At 42.9% G+C, this 23,689-nt stretch overlaps 1 protein-coding gene across 1 annotated transcript in view; it reads right to left on the bottom strand.

Moving 5' to 3' along the window:
• Positions 1–1,824: 1,824 nt before the first annotated feature.
• MGAT5 (alpha-1,6-mannosylglycoprotein 6-beta-N-acetylglucosaminyltransferase) overlaps positions 1,825–23,689 on the bottom strand; it is a 653,341-nt gene continuing 631,476 nt past the window's right edge. Inside the window, exon 18 of the mRNA XM_053712510.1 lies at positions 1,825–2,613. Coding sequence (XP_053568485.1) covers positions 2,415–2,613 — 199 coding nt within the window. The 3' untranslated portion in view covers positions 1,825–2,414. The remainder of the gene's footprint in view (positions 2,614–23,689) is intronic.

Genomic DNA, 23,689 nt, shown 5'->3' with positions numbered 1-23,689 from the left:
AGTATCCCTGACTTCAGAAGATGCAGTACTAGTAGAAGGTAAAATCTAAACTGACCTTTAATGTTTACTTGAAGATGGGAGAGCAGCAAAGGCCTCACACAACAGATTTGAAGTAATCTTTCACGGCAGGTGAAAGCTAGAAGTCCTCTCCTGTAATCAACAGACAGTAGGAACATTAATACCAGTAAGAGCAGCATTAGTTTGGTCTGAATGCACATAAATAAGCTGGAGGAAAGGCCTCAGATTTTTTTTTTTACAATAAACACTTCATTTTAGCAAAACAAAAAATACTATAACCCCTTTAAAAAGCTCTTGAGGAATGTTAACTTACCCCCTCCAAAAGCGGCTTTTAAGTACAGGTACAATGCACTCTAAGCCGAACTGCAAAAACAAAGCAGACGGGCACACAAAAAACTATGTGCGCCAAAAAACAACCACACGAAGCACGCAATAAAACACAGTAAGAGGAATCATGAAAAGATTCTGTCCCAGGGCCATATGTATTAAACACATATAAATAAACAAGTGCCCAATAAGGTTAAAACATGATATTTACCAATAAACATTCATCCACCAGCAAACAACCAGTAGAGAGCCAAACAGAGGCAAAATAGTAGTCCCTGTGATCAATTATGGAGGGTCTGTAACAGATTCCCATGAGGTGGAAAAAAGTCACAACCATACCCCATATATGTACATCCCTCTGACAAGCACTGTACTCTGAGGGGAACCCGGGCCTCACATGAAACCCCTTTTTCTGAAAAATCAAATGCACATCTTCATTCTTGGGGTTTGGAAATCTTTACCTCATCCTAGTGGTAAGAAAGAGTAATTCCCAGGAGTAATGGAACATGGACTCTCACCACCTGTATGAAATAAATGGTTTAAATATGTTACTGCTCTTTTATATGCATGGCAGCATTTTTTTTTCTCCAGTTCATTGTACTGACCCTTTAAGAAAGCAAACAAATGGCAAAACAAAACTTCTCAAACGTTTTGTACACAGTCCTACAGTTCTGCACTATAAATGCAAGCAACAAAAACTTCAAATCTGTTGCTTTCAGCAAAGAAGCCTGTGGAACAACTTCCTCAACAGTGAATTGGCCCAAAACAATGGCTACCTGTGTCTGTCAAATATACATTCTCTCTCTCTCTATATATATATATATATATATATATATTTACTTTGTTGTTGGTTAACCAGTATTTTACATAAAAGTCTAATCTGAATAACCTGAAAAGGACATTATCGGTATTATCCTTCTTGGTTAACTAATAACATTTTGTGAGTAGATGGATTACATAGGTCAGTGAATATATATTTTTTGCGGTTGTATTTTACAGATATTCCAGTTTTGTGTGGAATGCAATCCGCTACTATTTTTTTAACAGATAAAATAAAATTACTTGCTTTTCTTTTCTGTTAAATTTATCTAGCAAACTCTTTAAATATATTTATACATTTATAATAAGCAATTTTTACACTAAGATTTCACAGGAATTGGGTTTTCATCCCAAAACAACCTTCGTCAAAAAAAATATTTACAACCTTCCAGCATGATAAACAGTGTCAAAAAATACTTGTATGTTTGATATGTTTATATTCCGTTCACATACAAAGCCTATTATAAATAAAGGGAAATCTGTATCATTTGCATACACTTTTGTTTTAGGTTCTCCCTACGGATTTTGGCTTTGTGTAGAAAAAGCTAAATCTGCCACTTGCAATAACATCAGACAAGTTGCTAATATTTATTCATTCATAGTGCTATTGCTATTTTATATTTACACGGATGAAGAGATTTCTTTTTTATGATTCACTTAAGCGATAAAACAGCGCCTTCTGACCAGCCCACTATTAGGTGGCAGTGTCTCTGACAACTTCTAAGTTATGCAAAACAATGGTGATGTAAACCGGCAGTGTATTCTCTCTGAAGACAGTGTGTACTCATCGGCCAATAAAAATATTCAAATGTGGAGGGCACATTTTTGATACCATGAAATTACATCATGCAATCGATGTACTTATCCATCAGCCACAGCATATTCCCCGTTTCATGGGTGTGGCCCATATAGCCACTTCACTCATCACGTTTTATATGGGATCATTTTTAAATGGCATGCTATAAAACCAGGTTTCTGCTCCCTTCAAGGATAGCTTTATGCTAAATTTTCTTCTCCGACTGTTATAGTCTAAAAAGGACACTGGTGCGACACAAACTCAAAAAAGCAGTTTGCAAATTCTAGGACATCCTTGTGTGCATGTTGAAAATGCTACCAAATGCAGTCCAAAAAAAAATCCACTTTCACATCACTTTCAATGAAGGATTTTTTTTTTTTTAAAGTATAAGTATCCTATGAGTGTCTCACTCATCTACTTTTTTTTTCTTTTACAAACATTACTTGTGCAGATGCTATAGACAATCCTTACAGATGGCGACTTGCCCTTTGATATAGTCTCTGCAGGGGCAGATCCGGTGATGGTTAGGATGAGCTCCGGCACAGCTGAAGAGGAGAAGATCGCCTTGAAGAACACAGTGTTTATTCTTTTCATCAATTGATGGGACCACAATATCATTTGCTGTTTCAGTTGACTGGCACTGGATGCCGTACCTACAGATATAGATACAATGTTACAAGAACAATCTACACACATCCCCTTACATGTAGGACAGATGCAGACACTAGGAAATAGAATAAATCAATTTTTTCGGGGAAGTATGCTTATACACTTTTTATTTTGAGTTATCACTGGTATATTAATAGGAGGCTTATAAAGGAGCATTATACTTTTTAGAACATGTAAAGTATTACTTAAAGGGATAGTAAACACCAACAAATGTTATTGTTTAATAAGATAGATAATCCCCTTTATTTACCATTCGACAGTTTTTCATAACCAACACCGTTATAGAAATATACTTTTTACGTTTAATTTTTTTTGTATCTAAGCCTCTGCAAACTACCTCCTCCTGACAGACTTGCATTTCAGGCAATTAGTGCTGACTCCGCTTGCGTGAGCACGTTATCTATATGAAACACATGGGACTAATGCCCTCGAGTTGTGAAAAACTGCCAAATGCATTCAGATAAGAGGTGGCCTTCAAGGGCTTATAAATTAGCATATGAACCTACCTAGAGTTAGCTTTCAACTAGGGAATACCAAGTGAACAAAGCAAATTTGATGCTAAATATCCCTTTAAAGGGAAATAAAATGGTGCTTCTTTATTGAAAAAAAGTTTAATCAATAAGATCAAACAACTTACTTGTTATCTTGAAAAAACAAATTATGCTTACCTGATAATTTCATTTCCATCACTACGAGGAGAGTCCATGGCTTCATTCATTAATTGTGGGAAATACAGAACCTGGCCACCAGGAGGAGGCAAAGACACCCCAGCCAAAGGCTTAAGTACCTCCCCCACTCCCATCCCCCAGTCATTCTGCCGAGGGAACAAGGAACAGCAGGAGAAATATCAGAGTATAAAAGGTGCCACAAGAAAAAAACTAAAGAAATTTAGGTCCGCCCAATGGAGCAAGGTAAGCATAATTTATGTTTTCCATCTAATACGAGGAGAGTCCATGGCTTCATTCATTACTTGTGGGAAACAAATACCCAAGCTCTAGAGGACAAAACGGGAGGGTAAAAAGGAGGCGGACCCTATTCTGAGAGACCCACAGCCTGCAAAACCTTTCTCCCAAAAGCTGCTTTAGCCGAAGCAAAAACGTCAAATTTGTAAAACTTTGTAAAAGTATGTAAAGAGGACCAGGTAGCTGCCTTGCAAATCTGCTCCATAGGAGGCATCATTCTTAAAGGCCCAAGAAGAAGCCACAGCACTAGTTGAATGAGCTGTAATCCCCTGAGGAGGCTTATGCCCCGCTGTTTCATAAGCCCAACGAATCATACTCCCCAGCCAAAATGATAGGGAAGTAGAAGAAGCCTTCTGTCCCTTGCGCTTCCCCAAATGGACAACAAAGTTGAAGTTTGTCTGAAATCCTTCGTAGCCTGAATATAGAATTTCAAAGCTCGAACCACATCCAAGTTATGAAGTAACCGCTCCTTTGAAGAAGAAGGTGGTTTAGGACACAAGGAAGGAACCAAAATCTCCCGATTAATATTGCGATCAGACACCACCTTAGGGAGAAATCCCAGTCCAGTGCGAAGGACAGCCTTATCTGCATGGAAAACTAGGTAAGGAGGTTCACATTGTAAGGCCGCTAATTCAGACACTCTGCGTGCCGAAGCAATGGCCAGTAGAAAAAGAACCTTCCAAGACAGAGTGTTAATGTCAAGAGAATGCATAGGCTCAAACGGAGGCCCCTGCAAAACCTTCAGAACCAAATTCAAGCTCCAAGGAGGAGCAGAATGTCTAAACACAGGCCTGATCCTGGACAGAGCCTGAACAAAAGACTGAATATCAGGGAGCTCAGCAAGCTTCTTGTGTAACAGCACAGATAGAGTCAAAATCTGTCCCCTTAAGGAACTGGCGGCAAGTCCCTTCTTCAGACCGTGCTGGAGGAAGGAAATAATTCTGGATACCCTGACCTTATGCCAGGAATATCTACAAGATTCACACCAGAGTAAGTAGGTCCTCCACACCTTATGACAGATGCAACAGTTGACCGGCTTTCTGGCTTGGATGAGAGTATCAATCACCCTCTCTGAAAAACCACTTCTAGCTAAGACTAATCGTTCAATCTCCACGCAGTCAGACTCAGAGAATCTAGATTTTGATGCACAAAGGGGCCCTGTACCAGCAGATCCCTGTGACAGGCAACCTCCATGGAGGGGACGATGACATCCCCACTAGGTTTGCAAACCACGTCCTCTGTGGCCACGATAGACCAATCAGAATAGCTGACTCTTGCTCCTGTTAGATGCGTGCCACTACACAAGTTAGAAGTGGTAACAGTGGAAAAATGTACACCAGGTTGAATCCCCAAGGCACTGCCTGGGGGTCCCTGGACCGCTGCCCGTATCTGGGTAGCTTGAAGATGAGTCTGGACGCCATGATATCTATCTCCGGAGTCCCCCAACTGTTGCAAATCTCCACAAACACTTCGGGGTGAAAAGACCATTCCCCCGGAAGAAAAGTTTGTCTGCTGAGAAAATCCGCTTCCCAGTTGTCCACACCCGGGAAGTGGATTGCTGATAGCGAGCATTCGTGTAATGTTATCCGACTGCAATCTGATGAACTTGGACGGACCCAGGAGAGGCCAAGCCTTCAGAGTATTAAAGATCACCCAAAGTTCCAGGATGTTGATCGAGAGAGACTCCTTCCGATTCAACCTTCCCTGTGCCTTCCTGGCACCCCAAACCACTCCCCAACCTGAGAGACTCGTGTCCGTAGTCACAATCTCCCAAGTGGTCTGAGGAAGTATTTTCCCTGGGACAGCCGGTCTGGGCGGAGCCGCCAAGAGAGAGACTCCCTCAACCCGTTGTCCAGAGAGATCAGTTGGGACAGGTTCCGAATGAGCGCCGTTCCACTGCCTCAGCATGCACAGCTGAAGAGGCCGGAGATGGAATCTGGCGAATGGAATGACATCTATAGTGGATACCATGAGCCCAATCAAGCTTCATGCACCGGGCCACTGATGGCCTTGAGGAGGATTGGAGGGCAAGACAGCTGGAGACAATCTTGCAACATCTCTTGTCTGTTAGGGATATCTTCATGGCAATGGAGTCTATTATCGTGCCAAGGAACTCCACTCTGGTACTGGGAAACAGAGAACTCTTTTCTGAGTTTACCATCCATTCATGAGATTGCAGAAGAAGGAGTAGAGCGCTTGACTGGTCCTCTGCCAGCTGGCAGGATGAAGCCTGAACCAGAATGTCGTCCAGATAAGGAGCCAATACTATCCCTCTGGATCTTGCCACCACGAGTAGAGCTCCCAGAACCTTGGTGAAGATTCTTGGAGCAGTAGCCAGCCCGAAGGGAAGGGCTAGAAACTGGAAGTGCTGATCCAGAAAGGCAAACCTTAAGAACCTGAAGTCATCCTTGTGTATTGGCACATGAAGGTAAGGGTCCTTCAAGTCTATCGTAGTCATAAACTAACCCTCTTAAACTAGGGTCAGTATAGACCTAATCGTCTCCATTTTGAACGATGGAACCAACAGAAACTTGTTTAAGCACTTTAGGTCTAGAATTAGGTAAAATGTGCCCTCCTTCTTTGGTACCACAAAAGGTTTGAATAGTACCCTAGACCCCTTTCTGCTAGAGGTACCGGTACAATTACTCCTAGAGAGGAGAGATCGCTCACAAACTCTAGAAAGGCAATCCGTTTCTCTGGATTTGATGACAGATTTGACAAGAAGAATCTGCCCCTGGGAGGATGAGTTTTGAAACCTACCCTGTAAACCTGGGTAACAACTTCCAGAACCCAAGGATCCTGCACGTCTCAACCAAACCTAAGCGAAAAAAGAGAGAGTCTGCCCCTTACAAGATCCAGAGAGTTTGGGGGGCCACTCCATGTCGATTTTATCTCGGCGGGCTTCTTGCTCTGCTTGGCTTTATTCCAGGACTGAGAGGGTTTCCAAGATCCCTTTGACTGCTCGGTCTTCGCGGCAGGTTGCTGTCATTGGACTTGTCCGAATAAAAGGGATGAAAATTAGGACCCTTAGGTTTGTTCTTATAGTGCGGTAGAAAGGCACCCTTACCCCCCGTGACTGTGGATATAATCGAGTCCAAGCCTGGAACAAAAAGAATGTTTCCTTTAAACTGATTGGAAAGCAATCTAGATTCGGATGTCATGTCAGCAGACCATGACTTCAACCACAGGGCCCTCTGGGCCAGCACAGAAGAGCCTGATGTCTTGGCATTCAAGCGAATAATCTTCATATTAGCCTCACAAATAAACAAATTAGCTACCCTCAGGGCCTTAATTCTTTCATGTATCTCATCGAAGGTAGTCTCCCCCTCAATAATTTCTGACAGAGAGTCACACCAATAGGTAGAGGCTCCTGCAACTGCGGCTGCAGGTTGAAAAACAAACCCTGTGTGCAGAAACATTTTTCTTAACAGGGTCTCTAATTTCTTATCCATGGGTTCCTTAAATGATAAACTATCCTCAAGCGGGATAGTGGTGCGTTTAGCGAGCGGGGTGGTAGCGCCATCCACTTTAGGGACAGATCCTCACAATTCTAGCTAAGAATCTGGAACCGGGAACAATTTTTTAAACAAAGAAGGGGAGAAAGACGAGTCATGTCTCTCCCACTCATTCTTAATAATATTCACCATCTTTACAGGAACCGGGAAAGTCTGGGGCACTACCCTGTCCTCATAAACTTTATCAAGCTTAGGAAAAGAAGGTTCCTCCGGTAACTTCGGTTCCGGAACCTCTAGAGTCGCTAACACCTCTTAACAAAAGGCGTAAGTTCTCCATCCTAAACCTAAAGTCTGGTTCCTCCTCAGCCAGAGGTTTAGAGGCCGCAGATTTCGACCCAGAGAGAGAGTCCTCCGAAGCATCGGATATCTCAGCATCAGCAGATAATCTAGTCTCAGATACATCCAATGGAGTAGATGACCCCTGGAAAAGATAGCAATGTTTAACTTTTCACTTGGCCTGGCGAGGTAAAGCACTAATGACCGAAGATACCGCAGTTTGTAACTGTTCAGCAAAATCTGGCAGCAACGTGGCCCCTCCCACAGGAGGATTAGAAGTGCACTGGGGAGCTGCATGTGTAATCTGAGATAAATGTAGGGAACGCACCTCACGGGACGGAGACCCCTCAGAGGTGGACGGCTTAGTGGTACTAAACATCTAGCTTCTTCTAGATATCACTATTTTATCGAGGCATGTGGAACATAGTTGAGCAGGCGGGTATACCGAAGCCTCCACACAATAAACACAGGCATTAGATTTAGGTAAAGAGGTAGTACCCTCTAACAGAGTCCTCTATAGCTTGCGCCTTTAATAAAGACTATAGAAAAGATTAAATGGCACCTTTATACTCCCAATGGCCAGGGCACTCACCACCTCCTATGACCCAGGCCCACAGAGAACTCATTTTCATCTCCTGCAACCGACGGTCAGGAAAGGAAGGGAATGAGGCCACACCCTGTCACACGGGAGTACCATGCAGGACCGCCCCTGCAGCCAAGAAAAAGTGCGCCAACTAAAACAGGCTGCGCAGTAATCAAGGAAGGAAAAGCCTGACTGTTCCACATTGCTAGAGCCACATCTAAAAAAAACAACACAAAGCAATCATGTATACATCCACCCTGTTCAATAATCACCTTCCGGAGATATTACCCCTTGATTCTATACAGATAAAGGAGTCACACTGTGACCATGCCTTCTTGCATTATCATTACAGATATAAAACATGAAACTATCTTACCAGAATCAACGTCATGGAACAGGAACATGGCCTCTCAAGTTTGACAGTGTGTAGCATCGCTCCTGACATGGAATTGAGTGAAGAAAGCAGGCAGTGAAACCCGTCAACACTGATTGCTTAAGGAGCTGTTAATATGAGTCTGGATGGTTTCGCAGAAAGACTCTCCCTGCATCTCCAGACCCTAACATTCATCAATGCTCTCACTGAGAGGCTGACAAGACTACTTAAAACTCCAGCCCCATTCCGAAGAGTACTACCCTTCATAAGAGACTACTCCGAAATCTTCCGACACTTCTCTGCCATCCTCCTGTGATGAAAGGCAAAGAATGACTGGGGGGTGAGGGGAGTGGGGGAGGTATTTAAGCCTGTGGCTAGGGTGTCTTTGCCTCCTCCTGGTGGCCAGGTTCTGTATTTCCCACAAGTAATGAATGAAGCTGTGGACTCTTCGTATTAGTTGGAAATAAGCACAAATTATCAGTGTAGTCCCATTACCTTTGAGATACATTCTTCAGTGTCAGATTGCTTAAGTTCTACTGTCACCAGATATATATTTTTTTTACAGCAGAAGTCCTGCTAGAGCAGATGTCTCCTAGCAACCCCAGTGGAAAAACTATTCCTTTGCCTTCCTGTAGAGACCCTAGCCTTCTTGTCCCTCAACTACTTTAAGGCCTTCGATAAAGCTAGATGTGAAACACACATCAAACGTTTGTGGTTCTTTATTTTCTCTAGCTGATGGGCTGCACTGTGAAACATACAACTTGTAGCGATACGGATTAAAGTTAAAGTAGTTGGTAAAGAGACTAGCACAGCAATACTCAACTTTTTAAAATAATTGTGATGAGGTAACACAAGAGTATATACAGTTGCCATCTCTTATTGTTCCCTTAGTTGGGATTTACTAGTCACTAAAAGTTGAGATATAGGGACTTTTTGAACTTGCATTACGTGTACTATTGTGGATAATTACCCACTTTGTGCTCGTCTCTCAACTGACTAATTTTGATGTGTCTTCAGTGCATTAAGTGTGTATTTGGTAGTAGAGAAAGAACTAACCATTTTTTTGTGTATTTTTATAATTTTTAATGATTTTATATGTGTAATGTTTTATTAGAAATTTTGAAAAAGTTAAGTTTTATATTTAGCAAACCACTTCTTAGGTAAGTGTGGTATATTAATGGATTTTTCCAAGTGTGCTTTGGGGTGCTTTTTTTTCTTGTTATGTTTGGGTTCTGGGTAGGCATCCAGCACTGACAGACTATGATATTACTAATTAGTTATCCTTTTTTTTCACCTTAACCATATTTATATTAAAGGGACGGTCTAACCAAATTTAAACTTTCATGATTCAGATAGGGCATGTCATTTTAAAAAAACTTTCTAATTTACTTTTATCATCAAATTTGCTTTGTTCACTTGGTATTCTTTGTTGAAAGCTAAACCTAGATAGGCTCATATGCCAATCACTAAGCACTTGAGGGACGCTTCTTATCGGAAAGCATTTGACGTTTTTTCACAGCTAGGAGGCGTTAGTTCATGTGTGACATATAGAGAGCATTGTGCTCACGCATGTGGAATTACCTAGAAGTCAGCACTGATTGGCTAAAACGCAAGTCTGTCAAAATAACTGAAATAAGGGGGCAGTCTGCAGATGCTTAGATACAAGGTAATCACAGAGGTAAAAAGTGTATTAATATAACCCTGTTGGTTATGCAAAACTGGGAAATGGGTAATAAAAGGGATTATCTATTTTTTTTTAAACAACAACATGTTTGGTGTTTACTGTCCCTTTAAGCAATCTTCTGTGTCAAGACTTGCCCTGCATAGCCTAATGGCAGACACAAAAAAAAGTTAGTTTTTTTAAATGTATTATTATAATTCATTAGTTTGCAAAACTTTTTTCTCTAAATAAAACATTGGCAATTAAGAAAAATTTACAAATTAAGGACCAGATCATTATTTTGCTCAGTGGCTCTCCCAAAGCTTCAATCGTGCATATTTGTTAGGTTGCGTCAACTTGACGCAACAGGTTATTTAATAGTTATAAAATAATGAACTGCTGATCAATTATATAATTTAATAGTGCATCTAACCATTGTCAATCCCCAGAAATCCTCATATAAATGTATTAATTTAGATGGGTGACCAGTCCTACATTTAGGTATGAATTAAAATGTTGCCGATTTGTATGTGCTTTCATTGTTTCGATAAACCATGACAATACATGTATTAAGTAAATAATTTTCCAGCCTCCAGTAAAAAAGTTACAAGACCTTTATTTTCTCTTTGCAGGGTCCATAAAATAAAAGAGAAAATAAAGGTCTTAACTTTTTTACTGGAGGCTGGAAAATTATTTATTTGGATATTGCATTGGGATTTGGCTGATCCTTTCCTGTGCCCCAGGACATTACCAGAGGTGCTGTCTTTCATCATAATATTTAAAATACATATATTAAGCACTTCTCAGACGGCTTCAGATTGTGTACAAATTTCAGATAGTTAAAGGGACATTTGTTTTAAAAGATAGATAATCCCTTTATTACCCATTCCCCAGTTTTGCACAACCAACAGTGTTATATTAATATAATTTTTACCTCTGTGATTACCTTGTATCTATGCCTCTGCAGGCTGCCCCCTTATTTCAATTCTTTTGATAGACTTGCATTTTAGCCAATCAGTGCTCACTCCTCGGTAAATTCACGTGCATGAGCTCAATGTTATCTATATGGAACACGAACTAACGCCCTCTAGTGGTCAAAATGCATTCAGATTAGAGGTGACCTTCAAGGTCTAAGAAATTAGCATATGCACCTTCTAGGTTTAGCTTCCAACTAAGAATACGAAGAGAACAAGATAAAAGTAAATTGGAAAGTTGTTTCATAATTCAAATATGAAAAGTAATTTGAAAGTTTTTTTTTGGACTTGACTGTCACTTTAACAATGGGCTGTGTCACAGCTGCTGTTTTAATGCAACAAAAACATAAATTATGCTTACCTGATAATTTCATTTCCATCGAGGGGAGGAGAGTCCACGGCTTCATTCATTACTATTGGGAATTAAGAACCTGGCCACCAGGAGGAGGCAAAGACACCCCAGTCAAAGGCATAAATACCTCCCCCACTTCCCTCATCCCCCAGTCATTCTGCCGAGGTAACCAGGAAATCTAGGAGAAATATCAGGGTAAAAATGGTGTCAGAAGATGAATAAATTTAGGGCCGCCCAACAGAGATACGGGCAGGAGCCGTGGACTCTCCTCCCCTCGATGGAAATGAAATTATCAGGTAAGCATAATTTATGTTTTACATCTAAAGGGGAGGAGAGTCCACGGGTTCATTCATTACTATTGAGAACATATACACAAGCTCTAGAGGACACTGAATGAAACTAGGAGGGTAAAAGGTGGACCCTAATCTGAGGGCACCACAGCCTGCAAAACCTCTCTCCCAAAAACAGCTTCCGCAGAAGCAAAAACGTCAAAACACTTTGTAAAAGTGTGTAAGGAGGACCAGGTAGCCGCCTAACAAATATGCTCCATAGAGGCCTCATTCTTGAAGGCCCAAGATGAAGCCACAGCTCTAATTCAATGAGCCGTGATCCTCTGAGGAGGCTTATGTCCCGCTGTCTCATAAGCCAAGCGAATCAAGCTCCTCAACCAAAAAGACAAAGAAGCAGCAGAGGCCCTTTGCCCCTTGCGATTCCCAGAATACACCACAAAAAGAGAGTTAGACTGTCTGAAATCCTTGGTAGCCTGAAGATAAAACTTCAAGGCACGAACCACATCCAGGTTATGAAGTAACTTCTCCTTTGAAGAAGGGGGTTAGAACACAAAGAAGGAACAATTATTTCCTGACTGATGTTACAGTAAGACACCACCTTGGGGAGAAACCCCAACCCAGTGCGCAGTACCGCCTTATCTGCATGAAACACCAGATAAGGAGAGTCACATTGCAAGGCAACTAGCTCAGATACTCTGCGTGCGGATGCAATAGCCAACAGGAAGAGAACCTTCCAGGACAGAACCTTAATGTTTATGGAATGCATAGGTTCAAACAGAACCCTCTGCAAAACCTTAAGGACTAAGTTTAAGCTCCAAGGCAGAGCTGACTGCCTAAAGACATGTCCGATTCTGGACAGAGCCTGAACAAAAGATTGTATGTCAGGGACTCAGCGAGTCTCCTATGCAACAAGACTGATTATGCCAAAATCTGTCCCTTTAAAGGAACTAGCGGCAAGACCCTTCTCCAAGCCATCCTTGAGAAAGGACAGAATCCTGGATACCTTCACCTTATGCCAAGGATATCCATGCTTCTCACACCAGGACAAGTCCTCCACACCTTATGGTAGATGCGACGAGTGACTGGCTTCTGAATTAGAGTATCAATCACACTTTCAGAAAAGCCTCTCTTAGCCAAGACTATGCAGACTGGTGTCCGTGCTCACAATCTCCCAGGATGGTCTCAAGAAGGATGTCCCCATGGACAGTTGCTCCTGACAAATCCACCAAGAGAGGGAGCTTTGAGTCTGAGCATTCAGGGATATCAGCTGTGATAGATCTGAATCATAGCCTTTCCACTGTCTCGACATGCATAACTGAAGAGGTCTGAGGTGGAACCTAGCAAATGGGATGACATCTATGCTTGACACCACGAGACTTATCACCTCCATACATTGAGCCACCGATGGGCTTGAGGAGGACTGAAGGGCAAGACAAGTGGACGCAAGCTTCCTCCACCGCTGATCTGTGAGAAACATCTTCATGGACATAGAGTCTATTATCGTGCCCAGGAACTCCACCCTGTCGCTGGAAACCAGGGAACTCTTTCCTGAGTTGATCTTCCAACCGCAAGATCGGAGCAGAAGAAGAAGAGCCCTCGAATGATCCTCTGTAAGGCTGAGCGACAGTGCCTGAACCAGAATGTCGTCCAGGTAAGGCACCACCGCAATCCCCCTGGATCTAGCCACTGCAAGCAGCTCCCCCAGAACCTATGTGAAGCCTCTCGCGGCCATCACCAGACCAAAAGGAAGGGCCACAAACTGGAAGTGTTGGTCCAGAAATGCAAATCCTAGGAACCTGAAGTAGTCCCTGTGGATTGGCACATGAAGGTAAGCGTCCTTCAAGTCTATAGTCATGAACTGTCCCTCTTGAACTAGGGGCAGAATAGATCTGATCGTTTCCATTTTGAACAATGGAACACTCAGAAACTTGTTTAAACACTTTAGGTCCAGAATCGGGCGGAACGTGCCCTCCTTCTTTGGAACCACAAAAAGGATGGAATAGTACCCTAGATACCCTTCTGCTAGGGGTACTGGTATGATAACCCAGAGAGAGGCGAGATCTCTCACACACTCTAGAAAGGCCTCTCTCTTCTCTGGTCTTGAAGACAGGTTTGACAGGAGGAATCTGCCCTTGTTCCAAGAATGAGCCTGCTTCAAAGATCCCTTGGACTGGTCTGCTTTTGCGGCGGGTTGCTGGTGCTGGGCCTTGTCCGCACGAAATGGACGAAAAGTAGATCCTTTAGGCTAAGCCTTCTTTTCCTGCAGTAGGAAAGCTCCCTTGCCTCCCGTAACCGCGGATATAATCAAATCCAATCCTGGACTGAACAGGATCCTTCCTTGAAAAGGCAAGAACAGCCTCGCCTTAGAGGTCATGTCCGCAGACCAAGACTTTAGCCACAGAGCCCTGCGCGCTAAAACAGAAAAACCAGACACCTTAGCATTCAGGCGAATAATTTGTATATTGGCATCACAGATGAAAGAATTGGTGATCTTCCGCTCCTTAATCTTCTCCTGTATCTCGTCGATGGATGTCTCCCTCTAGACCATTTCACACAGGGATTCACAAAATGTTGCAGCTCCAGCGACCACCGCAAAGGCCGCTGCTGGCTGAAAAACAAACTCTGTGTGCTAAAATATCTTTCTCAACATGTTTTCCAGATTTTTATCCATAGGCTCTTTAAAGGACGAACTATCCTCGAGGGGAATAGTTGTCCGCTTTGCGAGCATAGCGATAGCCTCATCCACCTTAGGGATGGTCCCCCACAGCTCAAGCTGAGAGTCTGGAACGGGAAAAAGTTTTTTTAAAGGAAGAAGAGGGGAAAAAGGAAGAACCTAATCGCTCCCATTCATTCTTAATAATATTAGCCATCTTAACGGGAACCGGGAAAGACTGAGGTAGATTACCTTAGGTGCCGGGAACCTACAAAGTAGCAAGCTCCTGCCGTAGCAGAAAGCGCAAATTCTTCATCCTACACCTATAACCAGGCTCCTCCGCTGCCAGAGGTTTAGATGACAGATTCCGACCCAGAAGGGGCCTCTCCTCCAAAGAGTCGGAGTGGGCCTCATCATCGCATAGAGCCTCTGGATCTCCCATCGGCGAGAACAAACCCTGGGCCGCTATGATAAAGCCTACGCTTGCGCTTAGCAGAACATGGTAAGGCATGGATCAGTTGTGAAACCGCGATTCCAGTTGGTCTGCAAAGTCCGACGGCCAATGAATCTCTCCCAAAGGAGTAACGGTTGGACCCCGGGACACTGCATGTGCAATCGGAGAGGAATGTAGGAAGCGCACCTCCAGGGACAAAGACCCCTCAGAGGTGGACGGCTCAGTAGTACTAGACATCTGTTTACATTTAGATGTTGTAACCTTATCAAGGCATGTGAAACATAGTTAAGCAGGCTGATCTACCATAACCTCCTCACAATAAACACAGGAATGAGACTATATTAAGGAAGGAGAACCTTACAACGCGTCAGTCCTCCATCGCTTGCGCGCTTGGTTTGACTAACTTTATTTATTAAAAAAGGCACCTTTATACCACCAATGGCCGGGGCACTCACCACCTCCTAGGACCCGGACTAAAGAAACTGCTACGTCTCCTGTGACACAGATCAACAGGAAGAATAGATAGCCACACCCAGTCACATGGAATGCCTGGCAGGAATGCCCCTGCACTAGGGAAAAAACGCGCCAAAAAATGGACGCGGAAGTTTCCGCAAGTAACCGGAAAGTTCCACACATTGCCAGAGCCTCATCTCGCACACAGCAATGACACAACAAACAATATCATGTATAACCCCCCTGTTCAATAATTCCCCTTCCCGGAATATTAACCCTTGGTTCTGTAAAGATAAAAAGGTGCCACACTGTGACCTTGTCTTCTATGTTATCATTATTAATAAAAATGAAACAATCTTTCCAGAATCTACGCCGTGGAACAGGAACACGGCCCTTCAAGTGTGACAGGTTAGTTACCTCGCTCCTGACATGGACTTGAGTGAAGAAAGCAGGCAGCAAAACTCGCCAACGCAGATTGCTTATGGAGCTGTTAATATGAGTCAGGATGGTTTTGCAGAAAGACTCTCCCTGCATGTCCGGACTAACTTTCACCCAGGATCTCATTGAGAAGCTGACAGGACTACTTAAAACTCCAGTCCCACTGCGAAGAGTACTACTCTCCATAATAGACTACTCAGAAACTCTGGCACTCCTCTGCCATCCAGCTGTGACGAAAGGCAAAGAATGACTGGGGGATGAGGGAAGTGGGGGAGGTATTTAAGCCTTTGGCTGGGGTGTCTTTGCCTCCGCCTGGTGGCCAGGTTCTTAATTCCCAATAGTAATGAATGAAGACGTGGACTCTCCTCCCCTTTAGATGGAAAACAAATGTATGCTTACCTGAATAGGGAATCATTAACATGTGTGTTATTAAATTGCCACCACTAGGAGGAGTCCAAGAACACACACAAGAGCTTTAACCCCTCCCACCTCTCCTCAATTCAACATAAAGCCAAGCAAAGAAAGGAAAACAGACAGGTAGGAAAGACAAATTTAGGGTATACAGAGGTGCCAATTTTTACTAATCACTGCTCGAACTCAAACCGAGTTTTATGCTACACGACAGACTTTCGATATTGTTTATAACGGAAAACATAATTTATGTAAGAACTTACCTGATAAATTGATTTCTTTCATATTGCCAAGAGTCCATGAGCTAGTGACGTATGGGATATACAATCCTACCAGGAGGAGCAAAGTTTCCCAAACCTCAAAATGCCTATAAATACACCCCTCACCACACCCACAATTCAGTTTAACGAATAGTCAAGCAGTGGGGTGATAAAGAAAAGAGTTCTACATCAACAAAAGAAATTTGGAAATTGTGCTTTATACAAAGAATCATAACCACCATAAAAAGGGTGGGCCTCATGGACTCTTGCCAATATGAAAGAAATGAATTTATCATCAGGTAGGTTCTTACATAAATTATGTTTTCTTTCATGTAATTGGCAAGAGTCCATGAGCTAGTGACGTGTGGGATAGCAATACCCAAGATGTGGAACTCCACGCAAAAGTCACTAGAGGGGGAGGGATAAAATTAACAGCCATTTTCCGCTGAAAAAATTAATCCACAACCCAAAAAAATAAGTTTATTCTCATAAATTAAAGAAAAAAACTTAAATCCAAAGCAGAAGAATCAAACTGAAACAGCTCCATGAAGAACTTTTCTACCAAAAACTGCTCCTGAAGAAGCAAATACATCAAAACGGTAGAATTTAGTAAATGTATGCAAAGAGGACCAATTTGCCGCTTTGCAAATCTGATCAACTGAAGCTTCATTCTTAAAGGCCCACGAAGTGGAGACTGATCTAGTAGAATGAGCTGTAATTCTCTGAGGCGGGGCCTGACCCGACTCCAAATAAGCTTGATGAATCAAAAGTTTCAACCAAGAAGCCAAGGAAATAGCAGAAGCCTTCTGACCTTTCCTAGGACCAGAAAATAAAACAAATAGACTGGAAGTCTTCCTGAAATCTTTAGTAGTTTCCACATAATATTTCAAAGCTCTTACCACATCCAAAGAATGTAAGGATCTTTCCAAATAATTCTTAGGATTAGGACACAAGGATGGGACAACAATTTCTCTATTAATGTTGTTAGAATTCACAACCTTAGGTAAAAATTGAAAAGAAGTCCGCAAAACCTGCCTTATCCTGATGAAAAATCAGAAAAGGAGACTCACAAGAAAGAGCAGATAGCCAAAAGGAACAACACTTTCCAATAAAGTAGTTTAATGTCCAAAGAATGCATAGGCTCAAATGGAGGAGCCTGTAAAGCCTTCAGAACCAAATTAAGACTCAATGAGGAGAAATTGATTTAATGACAGGCTTAATACGATCTAAAGCACAAACAGTGAATATCAGGAAGTATAGCAATCTTTCTGTGAAATAAAACAGAAAGAGCAGAGATTTGTCCCTTCAAGGAACTTGCAGACAAACCCTAATCCAAACCATCCTGAAGAAACTGTAAAATTCTGCGGAAGTTCCAAAGCGACCACAAAATCCCCTAGTATCAAATCCCAGAGAAGAGAAGTTTTCAAAAAGAAAACTATAACAGACATGAGCTTTCCAAAATGAAATACATCCTAACCAGATCAAAGTAAATGAGGGCAGCACCCGCAGGTGAACGCCCAAGAAAAATGGACTCACAAACAGGACCAGTCGGTCAGAATCCCAATTGTTCCAAAGCTCAGAACTGGAATAAGATACTCAATAAAGAAAAAATGGAGATGACAAGGAGATTGACTTCATACCCATTCGTCTAACCCTGCTTGCCGTGGAATGTAAGACCGAGGATCCATCGACCCATTATGACTGGGATCCTTCAGCACTGACAAAACATGCCTCAGCAGGACACGAAGGCACGCCAGTCTAAAGCGAAAGGCAAGGCTTACATCTGCCAGGGCAGCCGATGACCCTGGCCCAGAGGGTTGGACTCCTGAAGCCACAGAGGAAACCGCTTCCCCAGAGAGATGATCTGATCCAGACGATCCCACGCCTAACAAGCCCTGGTTAACAGAACACGGACAGTAACTTCCTTGAAGCTGTAAAATGCACCAACGCCATAGATATACCCATGCGGAACCGTGCCGTAACCTCTGGAGGAAACAAGCCGCCTTCCGGGGAGGGGTAACAGCATTTGGGACACCTGCTTGCGTAGAAGGTTCAAGAGCGCAAGCCTCATGGGATATGGGATACTCAGGGACGGATGGCTCCCGAATCAGGAGAAAAGAGTACTCTAAAGCGGCAATTCGGAACATAACTGATGGGCATGGATCACCCGGGCCATTTCATGGTCTTTGCAAGAAGTAGAATCTGAATCCGAGACATCTGTCTCCAAAAAATCTGAATCCACTATAACTCGGAGATTGAAATTATGGATAAAAAATAAAAAGTACCTTACACACCCAATGCCTGGGGCACTCACCACCTCCTGTGACCTAGAAAACTAGCGAAACACTCTATTCGTCACCACATGGTCAGGAATATGGAAATGGAGAAAAGCGCACCAGTCCACAAGGACCGCGCAGCCTAACAAAAAGGCTGGTATGTTCCCAAATAGCCACGAGCCCAATCATCACTACACATTAGCAGACAATCACATAACAAACATGATAAAAGTCCCCCCCTTCAATAACACCCTCAGGAGATATTAACCCTTGATTCCATAAAGATAAAAGGAGTCCCACTGAGACCCTGACTTCATTTACATTACATTTTCAGTAAAACGAAACTACCTTACCGGAATCTACGCCGTGGAACAGGAACACTGCCCTTCAAGTGCGACAGATAGTAGCACCACTTCTGACATGGACTTGAGTGAAGAAAGCAGGCAGCAAAACTCGTCAACAATGATTGCTTAAGGAGCTGTTGATATGAGTCAGGATGGTTTTGCAGAAAGACTCTCCCTGCATCTCCGGACTCCAACTCTTATCCATGTTCTCACTGAGAGGCTGACAGGACAACTTAAAACTCCAGTCCCATTCCGAAGAGTACTACCCTCCATAAGAGACTAAACCGAATCTTCCGACACTTATCTGCCAAGCTCCTGTGACGGAAGGCAAAGAATGACTGGGTGATGAGGGAAGTGGGGGAGGTATTTAAGCATTTGGCTGGGGTGTCTGCCTCCTCCTTCTGTATTTCCCAAAAGTAATGAATGCAGCTGTTGACTCTCCCTGTTTAAGAAGAAAATCACATGCTCTGTTTGAATCACGAAAGAATAAAATTGGGGTTTAAATCCCTTTAAAAATCACAGTTTGTAAAACAAATGACAGACATGCATATATACATACAAATATAAGGGACAGCATTTTGCAGACTTCTAAGTGAAATACAACATTTTAATGTGACGTTTCTGTGACATACTTTTTCCTTCCTCAGACTGAGGGGAAAGTGATTTTTTAACGGCTTTCCTGAAGTGGTTTTGCTGCATTTACCAAATAAGGGTATTCTGTGGTCAGACACAGAATGGTAGCAACGTTGAGATATTGTATATCTAATTTGCATATCTTACCCCCTTCTGTTGGAAAGCAGGTGGATACTTGCCTAGATGTGCCAATTTGCTATGCAATAATCATAGTGGTGTATATATATATATATATTATATATACACACATATATATATATATATATATATATATATATATATATATATATATATATATATATATATATATATATATACACACACACACACATATATACCCATATATATATATATATACACATATACATATATAAATACATATATATATACACACACACATATATATACACACACACACATATATAAATACATATATATATATACACACACACATATATATACACACACACACATATATATATATATATATATATATAACAAAATTTATGCTTACCTGATAAATTTCTTTCTTTTGCAATGTACCGAGTCCACGGATTCATCCTTACTTGTGGGATATTATCCTTCCTAACAGGAAGTGGCAAAGAGAGCACCACAGCAGAGCTGTCTATATAGCTCCCCCCTTAACTCCAACCCCCAGTCATTCGACCGAAGGCCAAGGAAGAAAAAGAAGAAACTATAAGGTGCAGAGGTGAGTGAAGTTTTTAATAAAAAATACCATCTGTCTTGAATAGACAGGGCGGGCCGTGGACTCGGTATCTTTTGCATGATGTACCGAGTCCACGGATTCATCCTTACTTGTGGGATACCAATACCAAAGCTTTAGGACACGGATGAAGGGAGGGACAAGACAGAAACCTAAACGGAAGGCACCACTGCTTGCAAAACCTTTCTCCCAAAAATAGCCCCTGAAGAAGCAAAAGTATCAAATTTGGAAAATTTGGAAAAGGTATGAAGCGAAGAGCAAGTTGCAGCCTTACAAATCTGTTCAACAGAAGCATCATTTTAAAAAGCCCATGTGGAAGCTACCGCTCTAGTAGAATGAGCTGTAATCCTTTCAGGAGGCTGCTGTCCAGCAGTCTCATAAGCCGAACGGATGATGCTTTTCAGCCAAAAGGAAAGAGAAGTAGCCTTTTGACCCCTACGCTTTCCAGAATAGACAACAAACAAAGAAGATGTTTGACGAAAATCTTTGGTTGCCTGCAAATAAGATTTCAAAGCACGAAACATGTCCAAGTTGTGCAACAGACGTTCCTTCTTACAAGAAGGATTAGGACACAGAGAAGGAACAACAATTTCTTGATTGATATTCCTGTTAGTAACAACCTTAGGTAGGAACCCAGGCTTGGTACGTAAAAGCACCTTAACAGCATGGAACACAAGATAAGGCGAGTCACATTGTAATGCAGATAGTTCAGAAACTCTTCGAGCTGAAGAGATAGCAACTAGGAACAAAACTTTCCAAGATAAATTCTTAATATCTATGGAATGCATGGGTTCAAACGGAACCCCCTAAAGAACTCTAAGAACTAAATTTAGACTCCATGGTGGAGCAACAGATTTAAACACAGGCTTAATTCTAGCTAAAGCCTGAACGTCTGGAACATCTGCCAGACGCTTGTGCAACAAAATAGAGCAGATATCTGTCCTTTTAGAGAACTAGCCGACAATCCTTTCTCCAATCCCTCTTGGAGAAAAGACAAAATCCTAGGAATCCTGATTTTACTCCAGGAGAAGCCCTGGGATTCACACCAAAAAAGATATTTACGCCATATCTTATGATAGATTTTCCTGGTAACAGGCTTTCAAGCCTGAATCAAGGTATTTATGACTGACTCAGAGAAACCCCGCTATGATAGAATCAAGCGTTCAATCTCCAAGCAGTCAGTTGCAGAGAAATAAAGATTTGGATGCTTGAATGGACCTTGAATCAGAAGGCCCTGTCTCAGCGGCAAAGACCATGGTGGAAGAGATGACATGTCCACCAGGTCTGCATACCAAGTCCTGCGTGGCCACGCAAGCACTATCAAAATCACTGATGCTCTCTCCTGTTTGATTCTGGCAATCAGACGTGGAAGGAGAGGGAAAGGTGGAAACACATAAGCCAGGTTGAACGGCCAGGGTACTGCTAGAGCATCTATCAGTACAGCCTGAGGATCCCTTGACCTGGAGCCGTAACGAGGAAGTTTGGCGTTCTGACGAGACGCCATCAGATCCAAATCTGGTGTGTCCCATAGCCGAACCAGTTGAGCAAACACCTCCGGATGGAGTTCCCACTCCCCCGGATGAAAAGTCTGACGACTTAGAAAGTCTGCCTCCCAGGTCTCTACACCTGGGATATAGATCGCTGACAGATGGCAAGAGTGAACCTCTGCCCATCGGATTATCCTTGAGACCTCTATCATCGCTAAGGAACTCCTTGTTCCGCCCTGATGATTGATATAAGCCACAGTCGTGATGTTGTCCGACTGAAACCTGATGAATCTGGCCGAAGCCAGCTGAGGCCATGCCTGGAGAGCATTGAATATCACTCTTAATTCCAGAATATTTATCGGTAGGAGAGCCTCCTCCCGAGTCCACAAACCCTGAGCCTTTAGGGAATTCCAGACTGCACCCCAGCCCAGAAGGCTGGCATCTGTCGTCACTATAACCCATTCTGGCCTGCGGAAACACATTCCCTGGGACAGATGATCCTGTGACAACCACCAAAGAAGAGAGTCTCTGGTCTCTTGATCCAGATTTATCCGAGGAGATAAATCCACATAATCCCCATTCCACTGATTGAGCATGCATAGTTGCGGTGGTCTGAGAAGCAAGCGAGCAAACGGAACTATGTCCATTGCCGCTACTATTAGACCGATTGCCTCCATACACTGAGCCACTGACGGCCGAGGAATGGAGTGAAGAGCTCGGCAGGTGGACAAAATCTTTGATTTCCTGACCTCCGTCAGAAATATTTTCATGTCCACTGAGTCTATCAGAGTCCAAAGAAATGAAACTCTTGTGAGGGGGGAAAAGAGAACTTTTTTTTTACGCTCACCTTCCACCCGTGAGATCTTAGAAAGGCCAACACTAAGTCTGTGTGAGACTTGGCTAGTTGGAAAGTCGACGCTTGAATCAGAATGTCGTCTAGATAAGGCGCCACTGCTATTCCCCGTGGCCTTAGAACCGCCAGAAGGGACCCTAGCACCTTCGTGAAGATTTGTGGTGCCGTGGCCAACCCGAAGAGAAGAGCCACAAACTGATAATGCTTGTCCAGAAAGGAAACCTGAGGAACTGGTGATGATCTTTGTGGATAGGAATGTGTAGATACGCATCCTTTAAATCCACGGTGGTCATATATTAACCCTCCTGGATCAATGGTAAGATAGTCCGAATAGTCTCCATCTTGAAAGATGGGACTCTTAGGAACTGGTTTAGGATCTTGAGATCCAGAATTGGTCTGAATGTTCCCTCCTTTTTGGGAACTATAAACAGATTGGAGTAGAACCCCTGCCCTTGTTCTGCTTTTGGAACTGGACAGATCACTCCCATGGTAAAAATGTCTTCTACACAGCGTAAGAATGCCTCTCTTTTTGTCGGGTTTACAGACAATTGAGAAAGATGGAACCTCCCCCTTAGAGGGGAGTCCTTGAAATCTAGAAGGTATCCCTGGGTTACAATTTCTACTGCCCAGGAATCCTGAACGTCTCTTGCCCAGGCCTGAGCAAAGAGAGAGTCTGCCCCCTACTAGATCTGGTCCCGGATCGGGGGCTACCCCTTCATGCTGACTTAGTGGCAGCAGCAGGCTTTTTGGCCCGTTTACCCTTGTTCCAAGCCTGATTAGGTCTCCAGGTTGGCTTGGATTGAGGAAAGTTCCCCTCTTGCTTTGCAGCAGAGGAAGAGAAAGTGGGACCACTCTTGAAGTTTCGAAAGGAACGAAAATTATTTTGTTTGGTCCTTGTCTTATTTGACTTATCCTGAGGGAGGGTATGACCCTTCCGTCCAGTAATGTCTGAAATGATCTCTTTCAGTGCAGGCCAGAATAAGGTCTTACCTTTGAAAGGGATGGACAAAAGCTTAGATTTAGATGACACATCAGCTGACCAGGACTTAAGCCATAACGCTCTACTCGCTAAAATGGCAAAATCTGAAT

This window comes from Bombina bombina, chromosome 1, assembly GCF_027579735.1.
Source record: "Bombina bombina isolate aBomBom1 chromosome 1, aBomBom1.pri, whole genome shotgun sequence".
Classification (NCBI taxonomy): domain Eukaryota; kingdom Metazoa; phylum Chordata; class Amphibia; order Anura; family Bombinatoridae; genus Bombina; species Bombina bombina.
Note: the sequence above shows the minus strand (reverse complement) of the source record. Positions and strands in the feature narration are given on the sequence as shown.